This window comes from Mandrillus leucophaeus, unplaced genomic scaffold (genome assembly GCF_000951045.1).
Source record: "Mandrillus leucophaeus isolate KB7577 unplaced genomic scaffold, Mleu.le_1.0 Scaffold170, whole genome shotgun sequence".
Taxonomy (NCBI): Eukaryota; Metazoa; Chordata; class Mammalia; order Primates; family Cercopithecidae; genus Mandrillus; species Mandrillus leucophaeus.
In genome coordinates this window covers 1208646-1228139 of record NW_012101699.1, presented here as the reverse complement: position 1 = coordinate 1228139, position 19494 = coordinate 1208646, and the positions used below count along the sequence as shown (strand labels likewise).

General features: G+C 51.0%; 2 protein-coding genes across 3 annotated transcripts in view; one reads left to right on the top strand and one right to left on the bottom strand.

Moving 5' to 3' along the window:
• The window catches only part of SQSTM1 (sequestosome 1), a 17390-nt gene extending 12816 nt beyond the window's left edge, over positions 1–4574 (top strand). The window contains exons 7-10 of the mRNA XM_011976859.1: positions 2038–2252; positions 2591–2786; positions 3702–4315; positions 4347–4574. Of these exons, the coding sequence (XP_011832249.1) occupies positions 2038–2252; positions 2591–2786; positions 3702–3859 (569 nt within the window). The 3' untranslated portion in view covers positions 3860–4315; positions 4347–4574. The remainder of the gene's footprint in view (positions 1–2037; positions 2253–2590; positions 2787–3701; positions 4316–4346) is intronic.
• Positions 4575–4600: 26 nt separating this feature from the next.
• LOC105537280 (chromosome unknown open reading frame, human C5orf45) lies at positions 4601–18979 on the bottom strand. 2 transcript variants are annotated; one of them, XM_011976860.1, is made up of 7 exons: positions 18917–18973; positions 16786–16967; positions 14834–14922; positions 11640–11715; positions 9449–9606; positions 8464–8551; positions 4601–5208 (listed from the first exon to the last, which is right to left on the bottom strand). In XM_011976860.1, exons 1-7 carry the CDS (start codon positions 18951–18953, stop codon positions 4705–4707), a joined length of 1134 nt encoding a protein of 377 aa, XP_011832250.1. In that variant the 5' UTR covers positions 18954–18973; the 3' UTR covers positions 4601–4704. The 2 variants fall into 2 exon arrangements, 1 of the variants encoding a protein (XP_011832250.1); XR_001005693.1 differs by lacking the exons at positions 4601–5208; positions 16786–16967 and having other exon boundaries at positions 7850–8551; positions 18917–18979.
• Between the last annotated feature and the right edge of the window lie 515 nt (positions 18980–19494).

Sequence of the window (19494 nt, the reverse complement as noted above, 5' to 3'; positions counted from 1 at the left end):
CCACGCCTGGCTAATTTTTATATTTTCAGTAGAGACAGGGTTTCACCATCTTGGCCAGGCTGGTCTTGAACTCCTGACCTCATGATCCACCTGCCTTGGCCTCCCAAAGTGCTGGGATTACAGGCGTGAGCCACCACGCCCAGCCCTGTGCCCAGCTGTTTTAAAAACATTTTGTAGAGATGGAGTCTTGCCATGCTGCCCAGGCCGACTTTGAACTCCTGGGCTCAAGAGATCTCCCACGTTGTTCTCCCAAAGTGTTAGGATTACATGCGTGAGCCACTGTGCCTGGTCCAGCCTAGAGTTCTATAACCATCTAAAACAATCAAGTATCAGGGCAGAACAAAGTTACTTTCTGGTATACAGTCTTAATTATTTTAACCTTGGTTTGAACCACATGAAGAGATAAACCCGAAATGAAGCACAGAGCTATTAGGAAACAGGGGACCTAATAGGACAGAGGGTGAAAGTAAAGGTGGTCACAGCATTGCAGCAGAGCCTCTGCCCAGAGAGCCGCCAGTCCTGGCTGGAACAGGAGGCTGCACAGCCGGGGACACTCTCTATGGAAAACACCAGAACCAGTGGGGCCTCTGATCCACTTCACCCTCTGAGCAATAGTCTGTAGTTTGTAGAAAACTATGGAGATGCTGTGGGAGAACATGGGGAAAGTTAGCAAATGAAAAGAGAAGGCAGGTTGGGTGTGGTGGCTCATGTTGGTAATCCCAGCATGTTGGGAGGCTGAGGCGGGCGGATCACCTGAGGTCAGGAGTTCAAGACCAGCCTGGCCAGCATGGTGAAACCCCGTCTCTACAGTAAAAATATAAAAATTAGCTGGGCATGGTAGCACGTGCCTGTAGTCCCAGCTACTCTGGAGGCTGAGGCAGGAGAATCACTTGTACCCAGTGGGCGGAGCTTGCAGTGAGCCGAGAGATTGCGCCACTGCACTCCAGCCTGGGCATCAGAGCGAGACTCCGTCTAAAAAAAAAAAAAAGAGAAGCCGTCATCAGTGGTAGGAAAACAAAAAGCTATCCAAGGAAATAGTCTGCCCCTTGACCCAGCAAAGAACATTTAGATAGAGGTACTAGCTGAAACACTGAATGTTCTTTTAACAAAAAACTGAGTCTTGGAAAGGGTAGTGGAAGGAGAGGCAGATACTGGTCTAGAGTAGGAAATGCACAGATGTGAACTCGATCATCCGGTGAGAGCAGCATGAGCTGAAAGGGTGCAGGGAGGCTTTGGGGAGTGGGATGGGAGCAGAGTGTGCACCACAGCCTTTGACAACTGGTGATTCTAAGCTGTGGGCATGGAGACTTTTGACACTATTTAATTTCAAAAATAGTGCAGGTGATTCTTTCCTCTGTCCTTGGTGAGTTGCGTGAGCCTGGAGGTGTGCAGGCTCCCTGCGCTGCCATGTCGGGCCCCATGCCTCGCCTGCATGGCCTGTCCACTCCGAGCAGAGCCCAGCGTTTAGGTGCGTGTTATGTGTCATCACACAAAGCCTCTGTGTGCAAGTGTGATGAGGTACACAGCCTTCCATCACTGTGGCTGGAGGTGCCTGCCACATGCAGTATTGGCTCCCCCGTACTTAGGGCTTGGCCCTACCTGCTGTGTAGCCCATACCCTGCATGGTTAGAAAAAACAAGGTCACTCTTGACTTTCTGGCTTAGAAGCTGACCTTAGATGCTAGCTGAGGTTAATGTTTTACTGAATTGGAAAAAGAGAAAGCTCCAGTATCACGGGCACACCGAGAATGTTTCCAGAAGCCACAGAGATTTGTAGCTGGGATATTGGGAGAAGCCTCGGACTCACACGTTTGCATCGTCTAGTCCCATACTAACTGTGTGATTCCGGGGTCAAGCTGGGTAGGAGAACCTAGCCCCTGCATCCACACACTGAGTGCCGCCATCCAGACCCTCACCTGCTTGTGTGGACTGAACGTGAGATCTTCGTGAGTCTGTAGTCCCCACAGGCCACGCTCCTGCTCGCAGCTGCCTCCTTGGGGGGAGCGTCACAGCTTTCTCTCTCCTCCTTGGCCTCTAGGCATTGAAGTGGATATTGACGTGGAGCACGGCGGGAAAAGAAGCCGCCTGACCCCTGCCTCTCCAGAGAGTTCCAGCACAGAGGAGAAGAACAGCTCACAGCCAAGCAGCTGCTGCTCTGACCCCAGCAAGCCGGGTGGGAATGTTGAGGGCGCCACGCAGTCTCTGGCAGAGCAGATGAGAAAGATCGCCTTGGAGTCCGAGGGGCGGCCTGAGGCAAGCCTGTGCCCCTGCCACCACCTGGGACCCGGGCAGCCTAGGGATCTGTAGCTGCACCTCCGCCTCCTCCTCAGCACCTATGCAGCCGCTTATGAAACCCGAGGGAGCTGCTGCTGCTGCAGTGATGTCTGTGCCATTAAAGTCACTCTGGGAACCTGCTAGAACTTTGTAGTTACTTGGTCTTTGCGAGTGGCTCACTGATCCCCGTAGCCCCCTGCAGCCTTAAACACGTGTGTGCGTGCATGCTCCCCGACTGTTTGCCAGGAGTCAGTGCCATGGTCAGGCTTGGCCTGTTGCGCGTGCCTCTCGTGTGCTCATGGTGGGTTCTGTTCCAGGAACAGATGGAGTCTGATAACTGTTCAGGAGGAGACGATGACTGGACCCATCTGTCTTCAAAAGAAGTGGACCCGTCCACAGGTGAACTCCAGTCCCTACAGATGCCAGAATCCGAAGGGCCAAGCTCTCTGGACCCCTCCCAGGAGGGACCCACAGGGCTGAAGGAAGCTGCCTTGTACCCGCATCTCCCACCAGGCAAGTGAACCAAGAGTTCTGTGTTCAGTCCTACCTTTCCCTTCAGAGCATCCTGCCCCCCGATTCCAGCGACACAAACAGGATGGGACGTTCTCCACTGCAGGGCTTGTCTGTAGGTGTGGGAGGTTAGGAGTTGGTTTTGTCCTCTTATGTCTACCCTGAGCAGCAGTGAGTAAGCGCTGCTAATGCAGGAGTTCTAAAAATGTTTTTCTTTAAGCAAACTCCAGAGCCAGGAATATTAATTGTAGGAGTTTCTAAAACTTAACATGCAGACCAGGAATTAAGGTAGGTGTGACACAGAGAGGGGGCAGCACTGGGTGTGTCCCTACTACTCACACTGGGCTCAGACCTCTTCAGTGTCTCCTCAGGGAGTGCTGGTCTGAGTGGGGGTCATAGCCAAGATCCCTGGAGGAGCCAGGCAGAAGCCACCGTTGAAGTGGATGGTGTGGAAGGCAGCGGTGGGGGGTGGGGACAGCTGACAGAGACTCCTCATTGTCACTGCAGCCGTGTGGAAACCAAGGTCTGTGCACAACCTGCTGTGCGCTGCCAGAGTGTGTCTTCTCTGCCTTAGGGCAGGGGATGGCGAGCTATGGCCTGTGGGCCAAGAGTAGTTCTTGTATTTTTCAATCAAAAGATGTGACAGTTAGAGGAAATGCGTATTTCAGTGTCCAGCGATAGTTTTGTTTACATACCACCTGGCTGCCTTGTGTCACAGTGGCAGAGTTGAGCAGTGTGAAAAAGACTGGTTGGCCCTTTACAGGGAAAGCAGGTCCACTGTGGCCTGTGAGGGCCAGAGCTCTGGGCACTCGGATACTGGCAGGCCCTGGTCCCGCTGGCCAAGGCAGGAGGGTGTGTGTTTCGGGTCACTCACAGGGCTCAGCATCACTCCTCATGGCTTCCTTCCTGTTTTGGCAGAGGCTGACCCGCGGCTGATTGAGTCCCTCTCCCACATGCTGTCCATGGGCTTCTCTGACGAAGGCGGCTGGCTCACCAGGCTCCTGCAGACCAAGAATTACGACATCGGGGCGGCTCTGGACACCATCCAGTATTCAAAGCACTCCCCGCCATTGTGACCGCTTTTGCCCACCTCTTCTGTGTCCCCCTCTTCTGTCTCGTAGCTGTTAAGCTAGTGTAGAATTGCAGGTCTCTGTACGGGCCAGTTTCTCTGCCGCCTTCCAGGATCAGGGGATCAGGGGTTAGGGTGGAAGAAGCCATTTAGGGCAGCAAAACAAGTGACATGAGGGGAGGGTCCCCGTGTGTGTGACGTCTGAGAAGCAAGACCGGTCTTCTGGTCTCCTGGGTGCTCTGGTTCCCTGCAGCAGGGCTGGGCCTGCGAGACCTGAGGCTCACCGCAGCGCTCCTGGCCCCTCCCTGCAGGGGCCACATTAGCAGCCCAGACATAGCTTGCCTAATGGCCTTCCACTTTCTCTTTTTAAATGACTCGGAGGTCCCTGACATTTAGTTGATTTTCTGCTAGAGACCTGGTATGCTCTGATTTTAGATAAAGGAAGCCTAGGTGTTGTCGGCGGGTAAGCAGGGGAGGCAGCTGTCCTGGCACAGGCAGTGGGGAGGCCGGGGCAGCCAGTGTGGTGGGCTTCCTGCTGGGACTGAGAAGGCTCATGCAGGGCATCCGTAATGTTGGTTTCGCTGAGAGCCGCCTCCTGGTCTCTCCACCACTGTAGTTCTCTCATTGCCAAACCATCAGCTGCTTTTAAAATAAGATCTCTTTGTAGCCATCCTGTTACGTTTGTAAACAATCTAATTAAATGGCATCAGCACTTTAACCAATGACATCTGCATAGAGAGAAATCTGTTTGACAGTAAGTTTATTGGTGGTGCTTACACAGTATCTTTAAAAGTGCCTTAGGGAACCCTGTCCCTCCTAACAAGTGTATCTCGATTAATAATAACCTGCCAGTCACAGATCATCATCAAAGTCTTCACCAGTTGTAAAGAGGTCACACAGTCGTGGGAGTCGGGGATTCTGTGTCTCCTGGACCAGGGGCCCACCCTCTGCCCAGGGAGTCCTTGCGTCCCATGAGGTCTTCCCGCAGGGCCTCTCAGGCCCGGATGTGGTGGGGTGTGTGGCCCGAGGAAGCTGGACAGCGTCGGTGGGCCTGCTGAGGCCTTCCCTTGAGGCCTGTGCTCTGGGGGTCCCGGGGGGCCCCTGCTTAGCCTGTGCTGGAGCAGCTGGCCCGGGATCCCTCTGAAGAGGCGTTGGCTGCTCTCTGTCCACATGCGAACTGTTTCTAGGTGACAGGACAAATTGCGCCCATTTAGAGGAGGTGGCGGTGACCTGCTGGGCAGGACTCCATAGCTCCTTCCCAGGACCCCTCGGCTCCCTGGCACTGCAGTCGGCAGCGTTCTCCCGGAGGCAGGGGCTGCTGCCTTGCTTCACCTTCCATGTCAAGCCAGCTTGTCCCTGAAAGAGAAGATGGCCATGCCCTCCATTTGTAAGAACAATGCCAGGGCCCAGCAGGACCACGAGCCCTGCCTGGGCCTTGGCTGGGCCTCTGGTTCTGACACTTTCTGCTGGAAGCGGTCAGGCTGGGACAGGCTTTCATTTTGAGAGTTAGCAAGACAAAGCAAATAAATGCCTTCCACCTCACCCCAAACCATCTGCTAAATTGCATGACCAGGCTTTCCAAAAACAAGACACGTCATCAGGTGATCCATCTCCTGGGGACCTTAGAATCGGGTCACTAGTGCCTACAAAGGTTTGAGCAGGGAGGGCCTGGAGACGCCTGGAAAGGGGTGGGCTGGCTCCATCCTGCCATGTCCCACCTGGGAGCAGCTCTCCAGAGCCTGCCGGGTTCTGCAGCTGCACAGGTGGCAGCACCGAGCTCCCGGCGGGATAGAAAAGCTGGGGTCTGGCTTCTCTCACCCCAGGAACCAAAGAGGCTCTGAAAGTTGGGTGTAGGCCGGGTGCAGTGGCTCACGCCTGTAATCCCAGCACTTTAGGAGGCTGAGGCGGGCAGATCACCTGAGGCCAGGGGTTCGAGACCAACCTGGTCAACAAAATGAAACCCTATCACTACTAAAAATACAAAAATTAACCAGGCATGGTGGCACATGCCTGTAATCTCAGCTACTCAGGAGGCTGAGGCAGGAGAATCACTTGAACCTGGGAGGCAGAGGTTGCAGTGAGCCGAGATCATGCCATTCCACTCCAGCCTGGGCAACTGAGTGAGACTCTGTCCCAAAAAAAAAAAAAGAAAGAAACTTGGGTTGTAGACTGGGAGCAGTGGCTCATGCCTGAATCCCAGCACTTTGGAAAGCCGAGGCAGATTGGAATGCTCAAGCAGATTGCTTGAGTCCAGGAGTTTGAGACCAGCTTGGGAAACATGATGAAACCCCCCCCTACAAAAAATTAGCCAAGCGTGGTGGTGAGTGCCTGTGATCCCAGCTACTCGGGAGGATCACTTCAGCCCGGGAGTTGGAGGCTGCTATGAGCTGAGATGGCACCACTGCACTCCAGCCTGGGTGACAGAGTGACACCCTGTCTCAAAAACAGAAGGCTGGGGGTGGTGGGTCAAGCCTGTAATCCCAGCACTTTGGGAGGCCGAGGCGGGTGGATCACTTGAGGTCAGGAGTTCGAGACCAGCTGGCCAACATGGTGAAGCCCTGTCTCTACTAAAAATAGAAAAATTAGTCGGGCGTGGTGGCGCCTGCCTGTAATCGCAGCTACTCGGGGCTGAGGCAGGAGAATTGCTTAAACCTGGGAGGCGGAGGTTGCAGTGAGCTGAGATGCCATTGCACTCCAGTCAGGAGAACAAGAGTGAAACTCCATCTCAAAAAAAGTTGGGCTGGGCCGGGCGCGGTGGCTCAAGCCTGTAATCCCAGCACTTTGGGAGGCCGAGACCATCCTGGCTAACACCGTGAAACCCCATCTCTACTAAAAAAATACAAAAAACTAGCCGGGCGACGTGGCGGGCGCCTGTAGTCCCAGCTACTCGGGAGGCTGAGGCAGGAGAATGGCGTGAACCCGGGAGGCGGAGCTTGCAGTGAGCTGAGATCCGGCCACTGCACTCCAGCCTGGGCGACAGAGCAAGACTCCGTCTCAAAAAAAAAAAAAAAAAAAGTTGGGCTGTACTGCTTACAAAGGGATGTGAAAGCAACAACAGAGTGGGTCCCTGCAGCGCTGCCACCCAGGCAATCTGGAAGAGGCCCTGACACTTGATGTCAGCTTTGCCACTGAACTTGCCATGACCGCACACAAACTACAAGCCTCAGTTTCTCACCTTTAAAACAAAGCAACAGGCTTGAGGGAGCATGAAACACAATGATACCATTACAACGTGCAGCCCAGGGACGGACCCATGGTAGACTCTAGTCATTCTTCTAGGATTTGGAGATTCGAGGCCACATACTTACCCAGGATCACAAAACTCATTGGCAACAACATCAAAGTTTGACTTCTGCCTCTTGGCATGAGCCAGTGCTCTGTGCGTGGTGCGAGGCCAGCTGAGGCCGACCTTGGCTGACGTGGGGGTGGGGGCAGTGACTGATGCCCACTGGACTCCCAGCTGCAGTGCCCTTGCTGTCCCCTGGCTCCTGTGACAGGCAGAGCACACCCTGCACTCTGCAGCACTGGATATGCAGTGGGGCCTGCTAGATTGGAAGCTTCAAGAACAAGACAACCGGGCCAGGCGCGGTGGCCCACACCTATAATCCCAGCACTTTGGGAACTGGGAAGATTGCCTGAGCTCAGGGGTTTTGAGACAAGCCTGGGCAACACAGTGAGACCATGTCTCTAAAATTCTTTTTTTTCTGTCGCCCAGGCTGGAGTACAGTGGTGCGATCTCGGCTCACTGCAACCTGCGTCTCCCAGGTTGAAGCAATTCTCCTGCCTCAGCCTCTCGAGTAGCCGGGATTACAGGTATATGCAACCACGCCCAACTCATTATTTTTAGTAGACAGGGTTTCTACTATTTTTAGAGACAGGGTTTCACCATGTTGGCCAGGCTGGTCTCAAACTCCTGACCTCAGGTGATCCACCCGCCTCACCCTCCCAAAGTGCTGAGATTACAGGTGTGAGCCACCGCACCTGACCTCTACAAAATATTTTTTTAAAATTAGCCAGTGTGGTGGTGCACATCTGTAGTCCCACCTACTTGAGGGGCTGAGGCAGGAGGATCACTTGAGCCTGGGTGGTTGAGGCTTCAGTAGGCTCTGACTGTGCCACTGCACTCCAGCCTGGGTAGACAGAGTGAGACCCTGTCTCAGAAAACAAAAATGAACAAGGCAACACCCTAAGTGAAGAGCGTCTCACACACAAGAGTCCACACCTGGGCAAATGCCAGTGTGGAGGGAAGCATCTCCCAGGATTCAGGGCGGGCCCACAGACTGCTCCTGCCTGGACAAAGGTCCCCGTGCTCCCTGCAGAATGAGACGACGGCCCTGACCCAGAAAATCCAACCTTAGTTGCTCCCAGGTGTCACGATGCTCTTTGGTCCTGAGCTACCCTCACGGGAGACGAGAGGCATGGGAGAGAAAAGGGGGTAGAGACCCAAGGAAGGAGTTGGCTTCACACAGAAAAGACAAGAAACCCAGGTGGTGAGATGGGCTTTCTGCGGTTAGGAATCTTATACTTTGTCACCTGTGACAAAAGACAAAATTATCCCACACATACTCAGTGGTCACTGGGACCACAGAGAAACTGTTCTCTGTCACTGACCTTCTGGGGTTCCCAGGCGACCTCAGAGCCACCCGAGTCCTGGATGCCAAGGCTGCACGGAGGCTGGATGGTGCTCTGGCTCCACTTCCTGTCAGGACAGTACTGTCAGTGGTCCCGTGCTACTCTCCAGTGGCACCCCAAGCCTGACTCCACGATCACATGGCCCACAAGCTCGGGTGGCCGCCTGCTCATCCCGACAGCTTCCCAGGCAGCTGCTCAGGCTGTCCAGCCACCGCGCAGGCCCCACTCCCCGCTTCACAGCTTCTAGTTGCTAGAAAGTTGTGTTTTTCTTTTACGCAGGGTCTCACTGGCACCCAGGCTGGAGTGCAATGGCTCACTGCAGCCTTGACCTCCTGGGCTCCGGTGATCCTCCTGCCTCAGCTTCCCAAGTAGCTGAGACCACAGGCAGGCACCACCATGCCCCATGAATTTGTTTAAAAACTTTGTTGTACAGATAGGGTCTCCCTATGTTGCCCGGACTGGTGTCAAATGATCCTCCTGCCTCAGCCTCCCAAAGTGCTGGGATTACAGGTGTGAGCCATTGTGCCCAGAGGAATGTTCTGGTTTGAAAGCAGAATCTACCTCCTGAAAGCACCTGCCCTCTAAGAGCCACCCTAGATCCTTAGCCTAAAGCAGTCTCTCCAAAAAACTCACTGAAATGCCTGAAGCAGAAGAAACCTTCCTTCAAGTCTGAGGTCTCTGCTTCTCTGTGCTAAAAGCTCTCAGGCCTGTCAGCTACTCTGGCCACTTCCCTGAGGTCAGTATAGTCTGAGATGTTCAGAATTAAGTGGGCATCATAAAGGGTATGCATACTGGTGTCCTGCCCAGCCTTTGCCTCTGCACCAGCAGTGGCAGCAGCTGCCCATTGCCACTTGCCACCTAGGCTTCCCCCACTTGGCTGATGCTCACAGTGGCTCACTGGTGCCCCACTGCTGGAGGCAGCATAGGCTCTGGGCCAGGGCTGGACCGGAGTCGCACTTGGCACCTTTTTCTAGGCAGGTCTTGGCTGAGGCGGGGGCCTGGCTCCTCCGTTTTGGATGAAGGCTGTTCGCTGAAACACACTCCTCTTCCTCCCAGCTCCAGTTCTTGGGAGTCCCTTTCTAGATACTTCAGCCAGCGACTCTCCGAGGGCTGCGATGTTTCCTATCAGAATGGGGAAATAGTTGATTCTCAGTACTGGAAAGCAGGCAGTTTTATTGAAAACCCCTAGCCCAACTCTTGTGCCTGAGGGTCTCAGGGGTCACGTCCAGCTCCACGCTAGGGAAGGCAGTGGCTGGAAGGTGATGGACACCAATACCCTGTGACGCTGGCAGGACAGTGCTCACTGGTACAGGCCTTGGGAAGGCGGCAGGGCACGGCCCACCAAGAATCTCATGAATATCTATGCTCCCTGGCCCAGTGATTCCACACAAAGAGAGAAGGCAGAGGTGCCAGTCCCAGTGTTACAAAAAGTAGCAAATTTTATTTATAAGAACACAAGTGGCCAGGTGCAGTGGCTCACGCCTGTAATCCCAGCACTTTGGGAGGCCGAGGCGGGTGGATCACGAGGTCAGGAGATCAAGACCATCCTGGCTAACACAGTGAAACCTCATCTCTACTAAGAAAAAAAAATACAAAAAACTAACCGGGTGTGGTGGCGGGCGCCTGGAGTCCCAGCTACTCGGGAGGCTGAAGCAGGAGAATGGTGTGAACCCGGGAGGCGGAGCTTGCAGTGAGCCGAGATTGTGTCATTATACTCCAGCCTGGGACTCCGTCTCAAAAGAAAAAAAAAAAAGAACAGAAGTGTGGAAACATGGCCAGGCGCCGTGGCTCACACCTGTAATCCTAGCACTTCAGGGGGCTGAGGCGGGCGGGTCACCTGAGCTCAGGAGTTAAAGACTAGCCTGGGCAACATGGTGAAACCCCATCTCTACTAAAAATACAAACATTAGCTGGGTGTGGTGGTGTGCGTCTGTAATCCCAGCTGCTTGGGAGGCTGAGGAAGGAGAGTTGCTTGAACCCAGGAGGCAGAGGTTGCAGTGAGCCGAGATCGCGCCACTGCACTTCAGCTGGGGGACAGGCTGAGACTGTCGAAAGAAGGAAAGGAGAGGAAAGAAGGGAGGAAGGGAGGGAGGGAGGAAGGGAGGCAAGCAGAAATGTGGAAACAACCTAAATAACATATAATAAAGGAACCAATACTAGTACATCTACTACATTCTGTAAATACTTTGTTTTTTTGAGATGTTGGGACTCCAGTGAGCAGTGATCATGCCTCTGCACTCCAGCCTGGGCGACAGAGGGAGACCCTGTCTCAAAAATAAGTAAGAAATGAAAATCACTGAAAACTATACCGCAACATAGAAAAATGATACAACTGAAAACTAGGATGCAAAAAAGTATTTCTGATGAGAATGATATAAAATTAAGTCTGTAAATGGACCAAATTGGAAGCACAGACACAGGTACCAGAAGAGCATCTTCCTCTGCTTGTAACAAAGTGTGAATCTGGCCAGGTGCATTGGTTCATGCCTGTACTCCCAGTACTTTGGGAGCCGAGGCAGGAAGACGGCTTGAGCCCAGGAGTTCGAGACCAGCCTAGGCAACACAGGGAGAACCTGCCTCTACAAAACAGACACAAAATTAGCTGGGTGTGGCAGGGCACATTTGTAGTCCCAGTTACTAAGGAGCCTGAGGTGGGAGGATTACTTAAGTCCAGGAAGTCAAGGCTGCAGGGAGCCATGATCGCTCCCTGCATTCCAGCCTGGGCGACACAGTGAGACCTTGTTTCAAACAAAACAAAACAAAACAAAACAAAACAAAACAGCTTGCAGTCTGGAACAAGGAAAGAAGGAAACCCAGGTGTTTTATCCCATTATTCTCTCCCTCTCAGAGGTATGCCCAGAGTGCTGTGGGAGCAAAGTAGAAGCAGTAAGGTGATATTTGAGCTACATTCAGGAGTTCTCCAAGCAGATACGAGAGTCCTTTGCAGGGTACTGTAATGATTGGTACACGTGGCTATCTCCATCCTTAGAAAAGGTACAGGTTTATTTATTTTTGTGTTCCCTGCAGCTTTAAGTCAACTGCCTGTAGGGTGGCATCAACACACATTTGCTCTACGAATGACTACTGGATACATCTGTGCATTCATCCCTTCCCTGACACAGAGCCAGCCTGGGGCAGGTGGGCCTGAGGCTTACCTGCTGCTTCACATTCCCAGCCTGCTGGTGGCCCACGTTTTCTTCTTCACCAGCACTGACAGTTTCTTCTACAGACCTTCAGGGAAGACCATACATATGCCCTTTGAAAAATGACCAGGGGCTGGGCACAGCGGCTCACTCCTGTAATCCCAGCACTTTGGGAGGCTGAGGCAGGTGGATCACCTGAGGTCAGGAGTTCGAGACAAGTCTGGCCAACATGGTGGTGCATATCTATAATCCCAGCTACTTGGGAGGCTGAGACAGGATAATCGTTTGAACCCAGGAGGCGGAGGTTGCGGTGAGCCAAGATTGCTAGAACATGGAATCACATGACAATGGAGATAAGTTGCAGCTTCAACCTCCCTGGGCTCAGGTGATCCTCCCACCTCAGCCTCCTGAGTATCTGGGACCACAGGCACCCACTACCACGCCTGGCTAAATTTTTTTTTTTCCTTTTTTTTGTAGAGAGGGTTTTGCCATCTTGCCTAGGCTAGTCTCAAACTCCTGGGCTCAAGTGATCTACCCACCTCAGCCTCCCCAAGTGCTGGGATTACAAGCGTGAAGTATGCATCCAGCTGTTATTTGATTTTAAAAATCATTTTTCCAATTGCCCACTGCATATATATAGAAATACAATTTAATTTTGTATGTTGACCTTGTATCCTTGTGATCTTGCTAAATTATTAGTTCTAGTAGCTTTTTTGTAGATTCATTAGAATTTCCTACATACACAATCACGCTATTTGCAAATAAAATAATGGTTTTATCCAGTTTGGTATTTACTGCATTCCCTTAATCTAAAAATGTTATGTCTGTGATTCTGGAAAAAGCTGCTCTTATCTCTTCAGTTACTGCTTTTGCTCCATTCTCTTAATTATCTTTTGCTAGAACTCTCCTCTGTAACCTCCATGTCCCTCAACTTTCCCTTATATTTTCTACTTTTCCATTTTTCTGTGTTGCACTGTGAATAATTTTTTAGATTTATCTTCCATTTCACTAATTCTCTCTTAGCTGCATTTAATCTGTTTAACGTGTTCACTGAATTTTTCTTTTTTTTTTTTTTTTGAGATGGAGTCTTACTCTGTCACCCAGGCTGGTGTGCAGTGGCGCAATCTTGGCTCACCACAACCTCTGCCTCCTGGGTTCAAGTGATTTCCAGCTAATTTTTGTATTTTTAGTAGAGATGGGGTTTCACTATGTTGGCCAGGCTGGTCATGAACTCCTGACCTCAAGTGATCTGCCTGCCTTGGCCTCCCAAAGTACCAGGATTACAGGCATGAGCCACTATGCCCGGCCTAAACTGGATTTTTAATTTTAGTGATTATACTTTTAAGTTCTGCAAACTCTTTTTTTTTTTTTTTTTTTTAAGACAGAGTCTTACTCTGTTGCAGGCCTCACTTGAGCCTGGGAGGTGGAGGCTGGCTCATTGCAACCTCCACCTCCCAGGCTCAAGCGATTCTTATGCCTCGGCCTCCAGAGTAGCTGGGATTACAGGCACGTGCCACCACACCCAATTAACTTGTATTTTTAGTAGAAGCGGAGTTTCACCATGTTGGCCAGGCTGGGTCTTGAACTCCTGACCTCAAATAATCCGCCTGCTTTGGCCTCTCAAAGTGCTGGGATTACAGGTGTGAGCCACTGCACCTGGCCTCTTTTCGGTTCTTTTTCAAATACACCTTTTTTTGGATGAGGGCGATCTGGCTGCAATATCTGTCACCCCATCAGTCACCAACGTTGGTTAGCTCATCTGGCTGGTGTCCCCGTCCTCCCTCACCGCTCCACGTGTGTCCCTCCTGAAGCTGTGCGCTTGGCTGAAGAGGACCACCACCTCCAATAGAGGAGGAGCGGTCTTCGGTCCAGGGTATATGAGTAGCTGCACCCCCCTGCTAAAACCTCCAAACAAGCTCTCAAATACACCTATTTTTTGAAGTCCCTCATCTTATCACCCACTTCTTTTATTTTATTAAGTATATTAAACATGCAATATCATGTATTCTGAAGTCTTTATGGGTCCGACTTTTCGGACTGTTGTTCTGCTATCTTTTGCTCCTGGTGACATATTTCCTTGAATGTTAAATGATTTTCAACTCCTGAGTACATGCTACTTGGAACTTTTTCTGTGGGAATTCTTTAAGGCCCGGCAACTGAAGATATACTGCTGCAGAGAGGAGCTGCATTCACCTCTGCTCGCTGGGACAATTAGAAGATAAATTTTCCGCTTGAGGCTTTTCACACAGGGTATGTAAAAGGATGAAAAACCATGCAACAACTTCCTTTTATTTCCAAAATCTTAGAGCTATTTCCCCCTCTTCAGCCATTGCCAAGGTCAATACAGGCAGGCTGCCCGCTGCAGAGGGGATCTAGTTCATTCGTACACGGAGGGTGCAGTCCTCCAGGGGCTTGGTTTTGTTAGGAGGTGTCCCACTGGTCTTCCCACACTGACCGGGCCGTAGGTTTTGTCTTCTGAGGGTCTCCTGCACCCCTCCCAGCCATCTAACTGGAAGCTCCAGAGCACCCGGCTTCAACCACCCTAGCAGCTCAGGTGCTTCCTCTCTGGATTCTGGCTTCTGCTTTTTTTTTTTTTTAAAGCCAGTTAAATTTAGCAGTGCAAGTTGTATATCAACTTTAGTGACACTAATGTTATTAAGTTCTGATAACCCACTACCATCGGACCAGCTTCTCCTTCATTTTTGACCTCTTGAGAGTTACTTTTTTTTTTTTTTTGAGATAGTCTCATTCTGTCATCCAGGCTGGAGTGCAGTGGTGCAACCTCCATCGCCTGGGGTCAAGTGATTCTCCTACCTCAGCCTCCTGAGTAGCTGGGATTACAGGCGCATGCCACCATGCCCGGCTACTTTTTTTGTATTTTTAGTATAGCTGGGGTTTCACCATGCTGGCCAGGCTGGTCTCGCACTCCTGACCTCGTGATCGGCCCGCCTCGGCCTCCCAAAGTGCTGGGACTACAAGCATGAGCCACCGCTCCCGGCCGAGAGTTACTTTCTTTCTAGTCAGCTCATCCGTGCATGTAAAACAGCTGGCGTTTTGAGTTATTTTCAGTGGGAGAACTGCTCGGCGTGTTTCGCTGCTGTATTGTGAGACATGGGAGTCTAAGGGACTTCTCCACTGTGTACTTCTATTACCCAGTCAAGACGAAAACAGGGCAAGACAACCACACTCTTCTCACACAATTGTACCTGAGTGGCAGCTCTGAAACCTGTCCCTGTAGTAGATTTAATTTTTGGACATGGCGTCTACAGTCAGCACCAGAGCCTTCACCATAAGCCTGAGAAACCAAAAAATATATTATATTTAAAAAGTGTTGGCAGAATGTTGAGAAACAGATCCATTTGAGATACACCTCGGGGAGGACAAAGCTGTATTCTGCAAGGCCCAAAGACCCCTAAAGCAGCATGGAGGAATCCTAATGACTGACTGCTGTCTCTAGAATCAGTTACAAACCAACCGTCTCTGGAACTAATACTTTAGATCTATGTGGCTATCCCGCAAGCACCCTGAACTCTACCTATTGAAGCCAAACTCAACCCAAAGCCCTACACAAAATGGTTAGTGAACATGAATAAAAAGGTCATAAGAGAAGTAACACATATTGCCACATTGTATAATATACTGCCAAAAAATATATGAAATGCTACTTACCTTCACTGATAATCAAAGGAATACAAAATACATTTTTTCCACTTAGCAGTCACAAATTCATCCAACAAGTATTTACTGAGTACCAACTAATGTGCAGACGTCATTTAGGGGCAGACGACACAGGAATGGACAAGACTCCCTGTCACCATGGAACTCACATTCAAGTGAGAAGAGACAGGAAAGAAACAGTAAGGCATGTAATGTATCAGACGCTAATACGTGCTCCTGAGAAAGACAGGGCCAGGAAAGAGGCCTTACGTAAGAGCATACCGTTTTACACAAGGTGTTCGAAGTGGTCAAGGAATGGATCTCTAAGAAGGTAAGGTTTGAGCACAAACAGGAAGATACGAAGGAGCAAGCCGCATGGCTGTCTAGGGGAAGAACATTCCAGCAGAAGCAATGACATGAAAATGAGTGTGAAGACCCTGAGCCTGGAATTTTGGAGGAACAGTGAAGAGGCCAGCATGGCTGGAGCTGAGTGGTTTAAGGAGAAGATGGTAAGAAATGAAACTTGAGAGTATGGGTCCTACTACAGGCAGAATCAGCTTTACAGGTATGAGATCTGCTCTGCTGTCACCTTCTTGAAATTCTTAACAATCTGGTCTTTGAACTTGTGTTTTGTAAGTGAAGTCTGCTGGGATAATGGCGCACATCTGTGATCAGACGCACACACTGTATGTGTCCACTCTTCCTCAACACCCCGCTGGCAGGAGCATTCTTGATGTCCCGTGAGCAAAGAACTCTGGTGGACTCCCAGTGCCTGCCAGCAGTGTGTCACGTGAGAACTGAGAACCAACCATTGTTTTTAGCAGCATGGAGACCACTGCCGACTCCGACACAAGCAATTGTAATGGACAGGTGGGGAGTGCAGCCCTGTTTGGAGCACATTCAAGTGAGAACGGAGGAGAGCAGCTGGAGGGGGGAAATGGCAAAGTTGAAAAAGACCAGGCTGGCATAACCAGAAGTGGTGTGCTCTTCCATAGGGCAGGGACTGCTGGCTGGATACTGAAGCGCATTCTTCCCGATGTGGGCACAAAACTAGACTTCATTTCCCAGTGTGCATGTAGTCGGGGTGGCCACGAAACCAGCCTCTTTCCATGGCAGTGTCACTTGTTTCCCAGCCTGGCCCTCAAAGCCTCCAGCAGCTCCTCTACGCACTTGCCTTTCTCAGTGGCTAGAAGCAGCTACAGATGAGCCTCAGGGAATAAAAGAAGCCCAAGATGGCAGGAACTTGGATCCCCGAGCAACCACATCAAGGGCAGCGGCCTGCTGACCTTATCGTCTTCCCAGGACTGTTACGAGAGCAAGAGAAACGTCTATTGCATTAAGCCACCACAATTTTGGTGTGTGTGTTACTGTGGCCTAGTCAGCCATACACCATATACCACACACGACACAGAAGCACCGAGGGGATAAGAAGCCTTCCTCAAGGAGAATGCAGAAATACATCTCAAACAAGCCATGCTCACCATGTGGGGTGTCTGCCTACCTGGTAAGCCAGCCCCTCTCTACTGAGACCCAATCCCAGTTGACTGGACCAGAGGTGGACATCCGAATCAGCCTGGGCCAACCAGATTGCTTCTCCTAGGAATTTATAACTGGGACTCAGCTCTTCCAGGTGGCTTGGAATGAGATTCTGTGGACTTGGAGCAGAGAATGTGACTGAACAGTCTGGGGAGAAACAGAAAGGGAAGGAGAGGAGAAAATAGAACAAAGATACAGGGAGAAGCTGGGTGATGGGGAGGAAAAGCTGAGGCCTGGCTTGTTGGGTGACGGGAGGAAAAGCTGAGGCCTGGCTTGTTGGCAGCTTTTCAATTCTTGGGGCTAGTTTTTCAAGGCATCAGGGATGAAGTTCTGCCCCTTGGATTCCCTAAGAGATCTCATTACCTTGCCAGCACTTTTTCTTGTTTTTAACTTTGCTGAACCCATTCTGAAGTGGTTTTTTTTTTTTCCCTTTAAAAAAAAAAAAATCAGCTGGGCGCCGGTGGTTCACGCCTGTAATCCCGGCCCTTTGGGAGGCCAAGGCGGGTGGATCATGGGGTCAGGAGATCGAGACCATCCTGGCTAACACGGTGAAACCCCGCCTCTACTAAAAAATACAAAAAAAATTAGCCGGGCGAGGTGCCAGCACCTGTAGTCCCAGCTACTCGGGAGGCTGAGGCAGCAGAATGGCATGAACCGGGAGGTGGAACTTGCAGTGAGCCGAGTTCGCACCACTGCCCTCCAGCCTGGGTGACAGAGGGAGACTCTGTCTCAAAAAAAAATAAAAAAAAGTATCAGGTGAAGGCACTCATCAACAGCAGGTGGATCACTTGAGGTCCGGAGTTTGAGACCAGCCTGGCCAACATGGTGAGACCCCATCTCTACTAAACATTCAAAAAACAAATTAGCTGGGCGAGGTGGCACGCACCTGTAGTCCCAGATACTCAGGAGGCTGAGGCAGGAGAATCGCTTGAACCTGGGAGGCGAAGGTTGCGGTGAGCCAAGATCGTACCATTACACTCCAGCCTGGGTGATAGAGTGAGACTCCATCTCAAAACCACTCCCCCCCCCCAAAAAAAACAGCAATTTAACTTCTAGGACTATGTCCTAAATAAACAGTAAACAGCCGGTCACGTGGATAAAGAGGTTTTTGTAAAAAGCTTCACTGTAGAGTTGTGCGTAACAGTCAAAAGGGAAATCAACCTAAATGCCCAACAAGGTTGGACCCGTTACTCACTCACTCAACAAACACCGAGCACTGTGCTAGGTGCTGAGGATACACCAGTAAAGAAAAAGCCTCTGTTCTCACGGAACTAAAGTCTTAGATGGACAATCTGCACATAAACACGACCATATAACTTCCATAGGATTCTGAGAAGAGGGAGGGGAACGCCACAGTGAGCACAAAGGCCCAAGAGGGAGCAAATTTAGGTTTGAGGTCAGAAAGAAAGCACATGGCTGTAGGAGAAAAGATGAGAGATGAAGGGAGAGGCGGCACTGGGGCTGGAGCAGGAAAAGAGCAAGTTCAGTAAGGCAAAGGATGCAGGACAGTTTGGGGTCTTCAGAGTTCAGGAGGGGGAATGTGGATGGACTGAAAAGATGTGCTCAATGCCAGATGCAAACAGCTGGATAAGAGCATTTACAGCCTGCCCCTGCCTGCCTGCACTTCCTGAGCCCACTCTCCCACACCCCCACCTCCACCAACAGCCTCTGCCCTTCCCCAGCTGCCCTGATTCCTCCGTCATCTTCTCACAGTCCCTGGTGCTTTCCTTTCCTTGTGCTCAGCCGAGTTTTAAATTATGTAGATGCGTGTGTGCATTAGTTTCTCTTCCCCTTCCACACAAGTGCATCTGTGAGGGCAAGAATGACAATGGGCTTACTTTCCACTGTTTCCCTCATGCTTGGCACACAGAAGGTACTCAAGAAATACTTGCTGAATGAAGAATCAAATGGCAGTACCTTTCCAGACACCACTCCATCCATTTCACTTCCTGAAGGAACAGGAAGCTCGGAAGCAGGAGCTCCGTGTCTGGGAACTTTGTGTGAGAGAGGATGATCCCAGCTGTGGCATTCTGGGACTCCCTGGAAGGGCTCACTGCAGGCCTGCGCCCCACCTGCTTTCTGTTCTGTAGACTCACCCGCAAAAAGGACTGCTTCTCTCCACAGGCTTTGCATGTCCACTTGACACTCTTTTTTACCTGCAATGAAATTTCAAAAATACAACTCAGATAATTATTTAAAACAAAATGGAATTGGGCTGGGCCTGGTGGCTCACACCTGTAATCTCCCTTTGGGAGGCCAAGACGGGCGGATCACTAGGTCAGGCGGTCGAGACCAGCTTGACCAACATGGTGAACCCCGTCTCTACTAAAAATACAAAAATTAGCCAGGCGCGGTGGCGTGCACCTGTAATCCCAGCTACTCAGGAGGCTGAGGCAGGAGAATCGCTTGAACCCAGGAGGTGGAGGCTGCAATGAGACGAGACTGTGCCACTGCACTCCAGCCTATGTGACAGAGTGAGACTCCATCTCAAATAAACAAACAAACAAACAGCAAAATGGAATCGGATCTGAAATTTCTTTTTTTCAATCCCAAGTAGCTGGGATTACAGGTGCGGACCACCAGGTCCAGCTAATTTTTGCATTTTAGTAGAGATGGGGTTTCACCATGTTGACCAGGCTGGTCTCAAACTCTTGACCTCAAGTGATCCACCTGC

Bases quoted from the DNA above. Each gene is read 5' to 3' on its own strand.
- LOC105537280 (XM_011976860.1), bottom strand. From the start codon at position 18,953: ATGCAAAGCCTGTGGAGAGAAGCAGTCCTTTTTGCGG. The intron at 16,968-18,916 runs GTGAGTCTACAG...GTTTCTCCCCAG, and splicing joins AGAAGCAGTCCTTTTTGCGG to ACTGTTCAGTCACATTCTCT. The intron at 8,552-9,448 runs GTGCCAAGTGCG...CTGTCCTGACAG, and splicing joins CAAGACCTGCCTAGAAAAAG to GAAGTGGAGCCAGAGCACCA.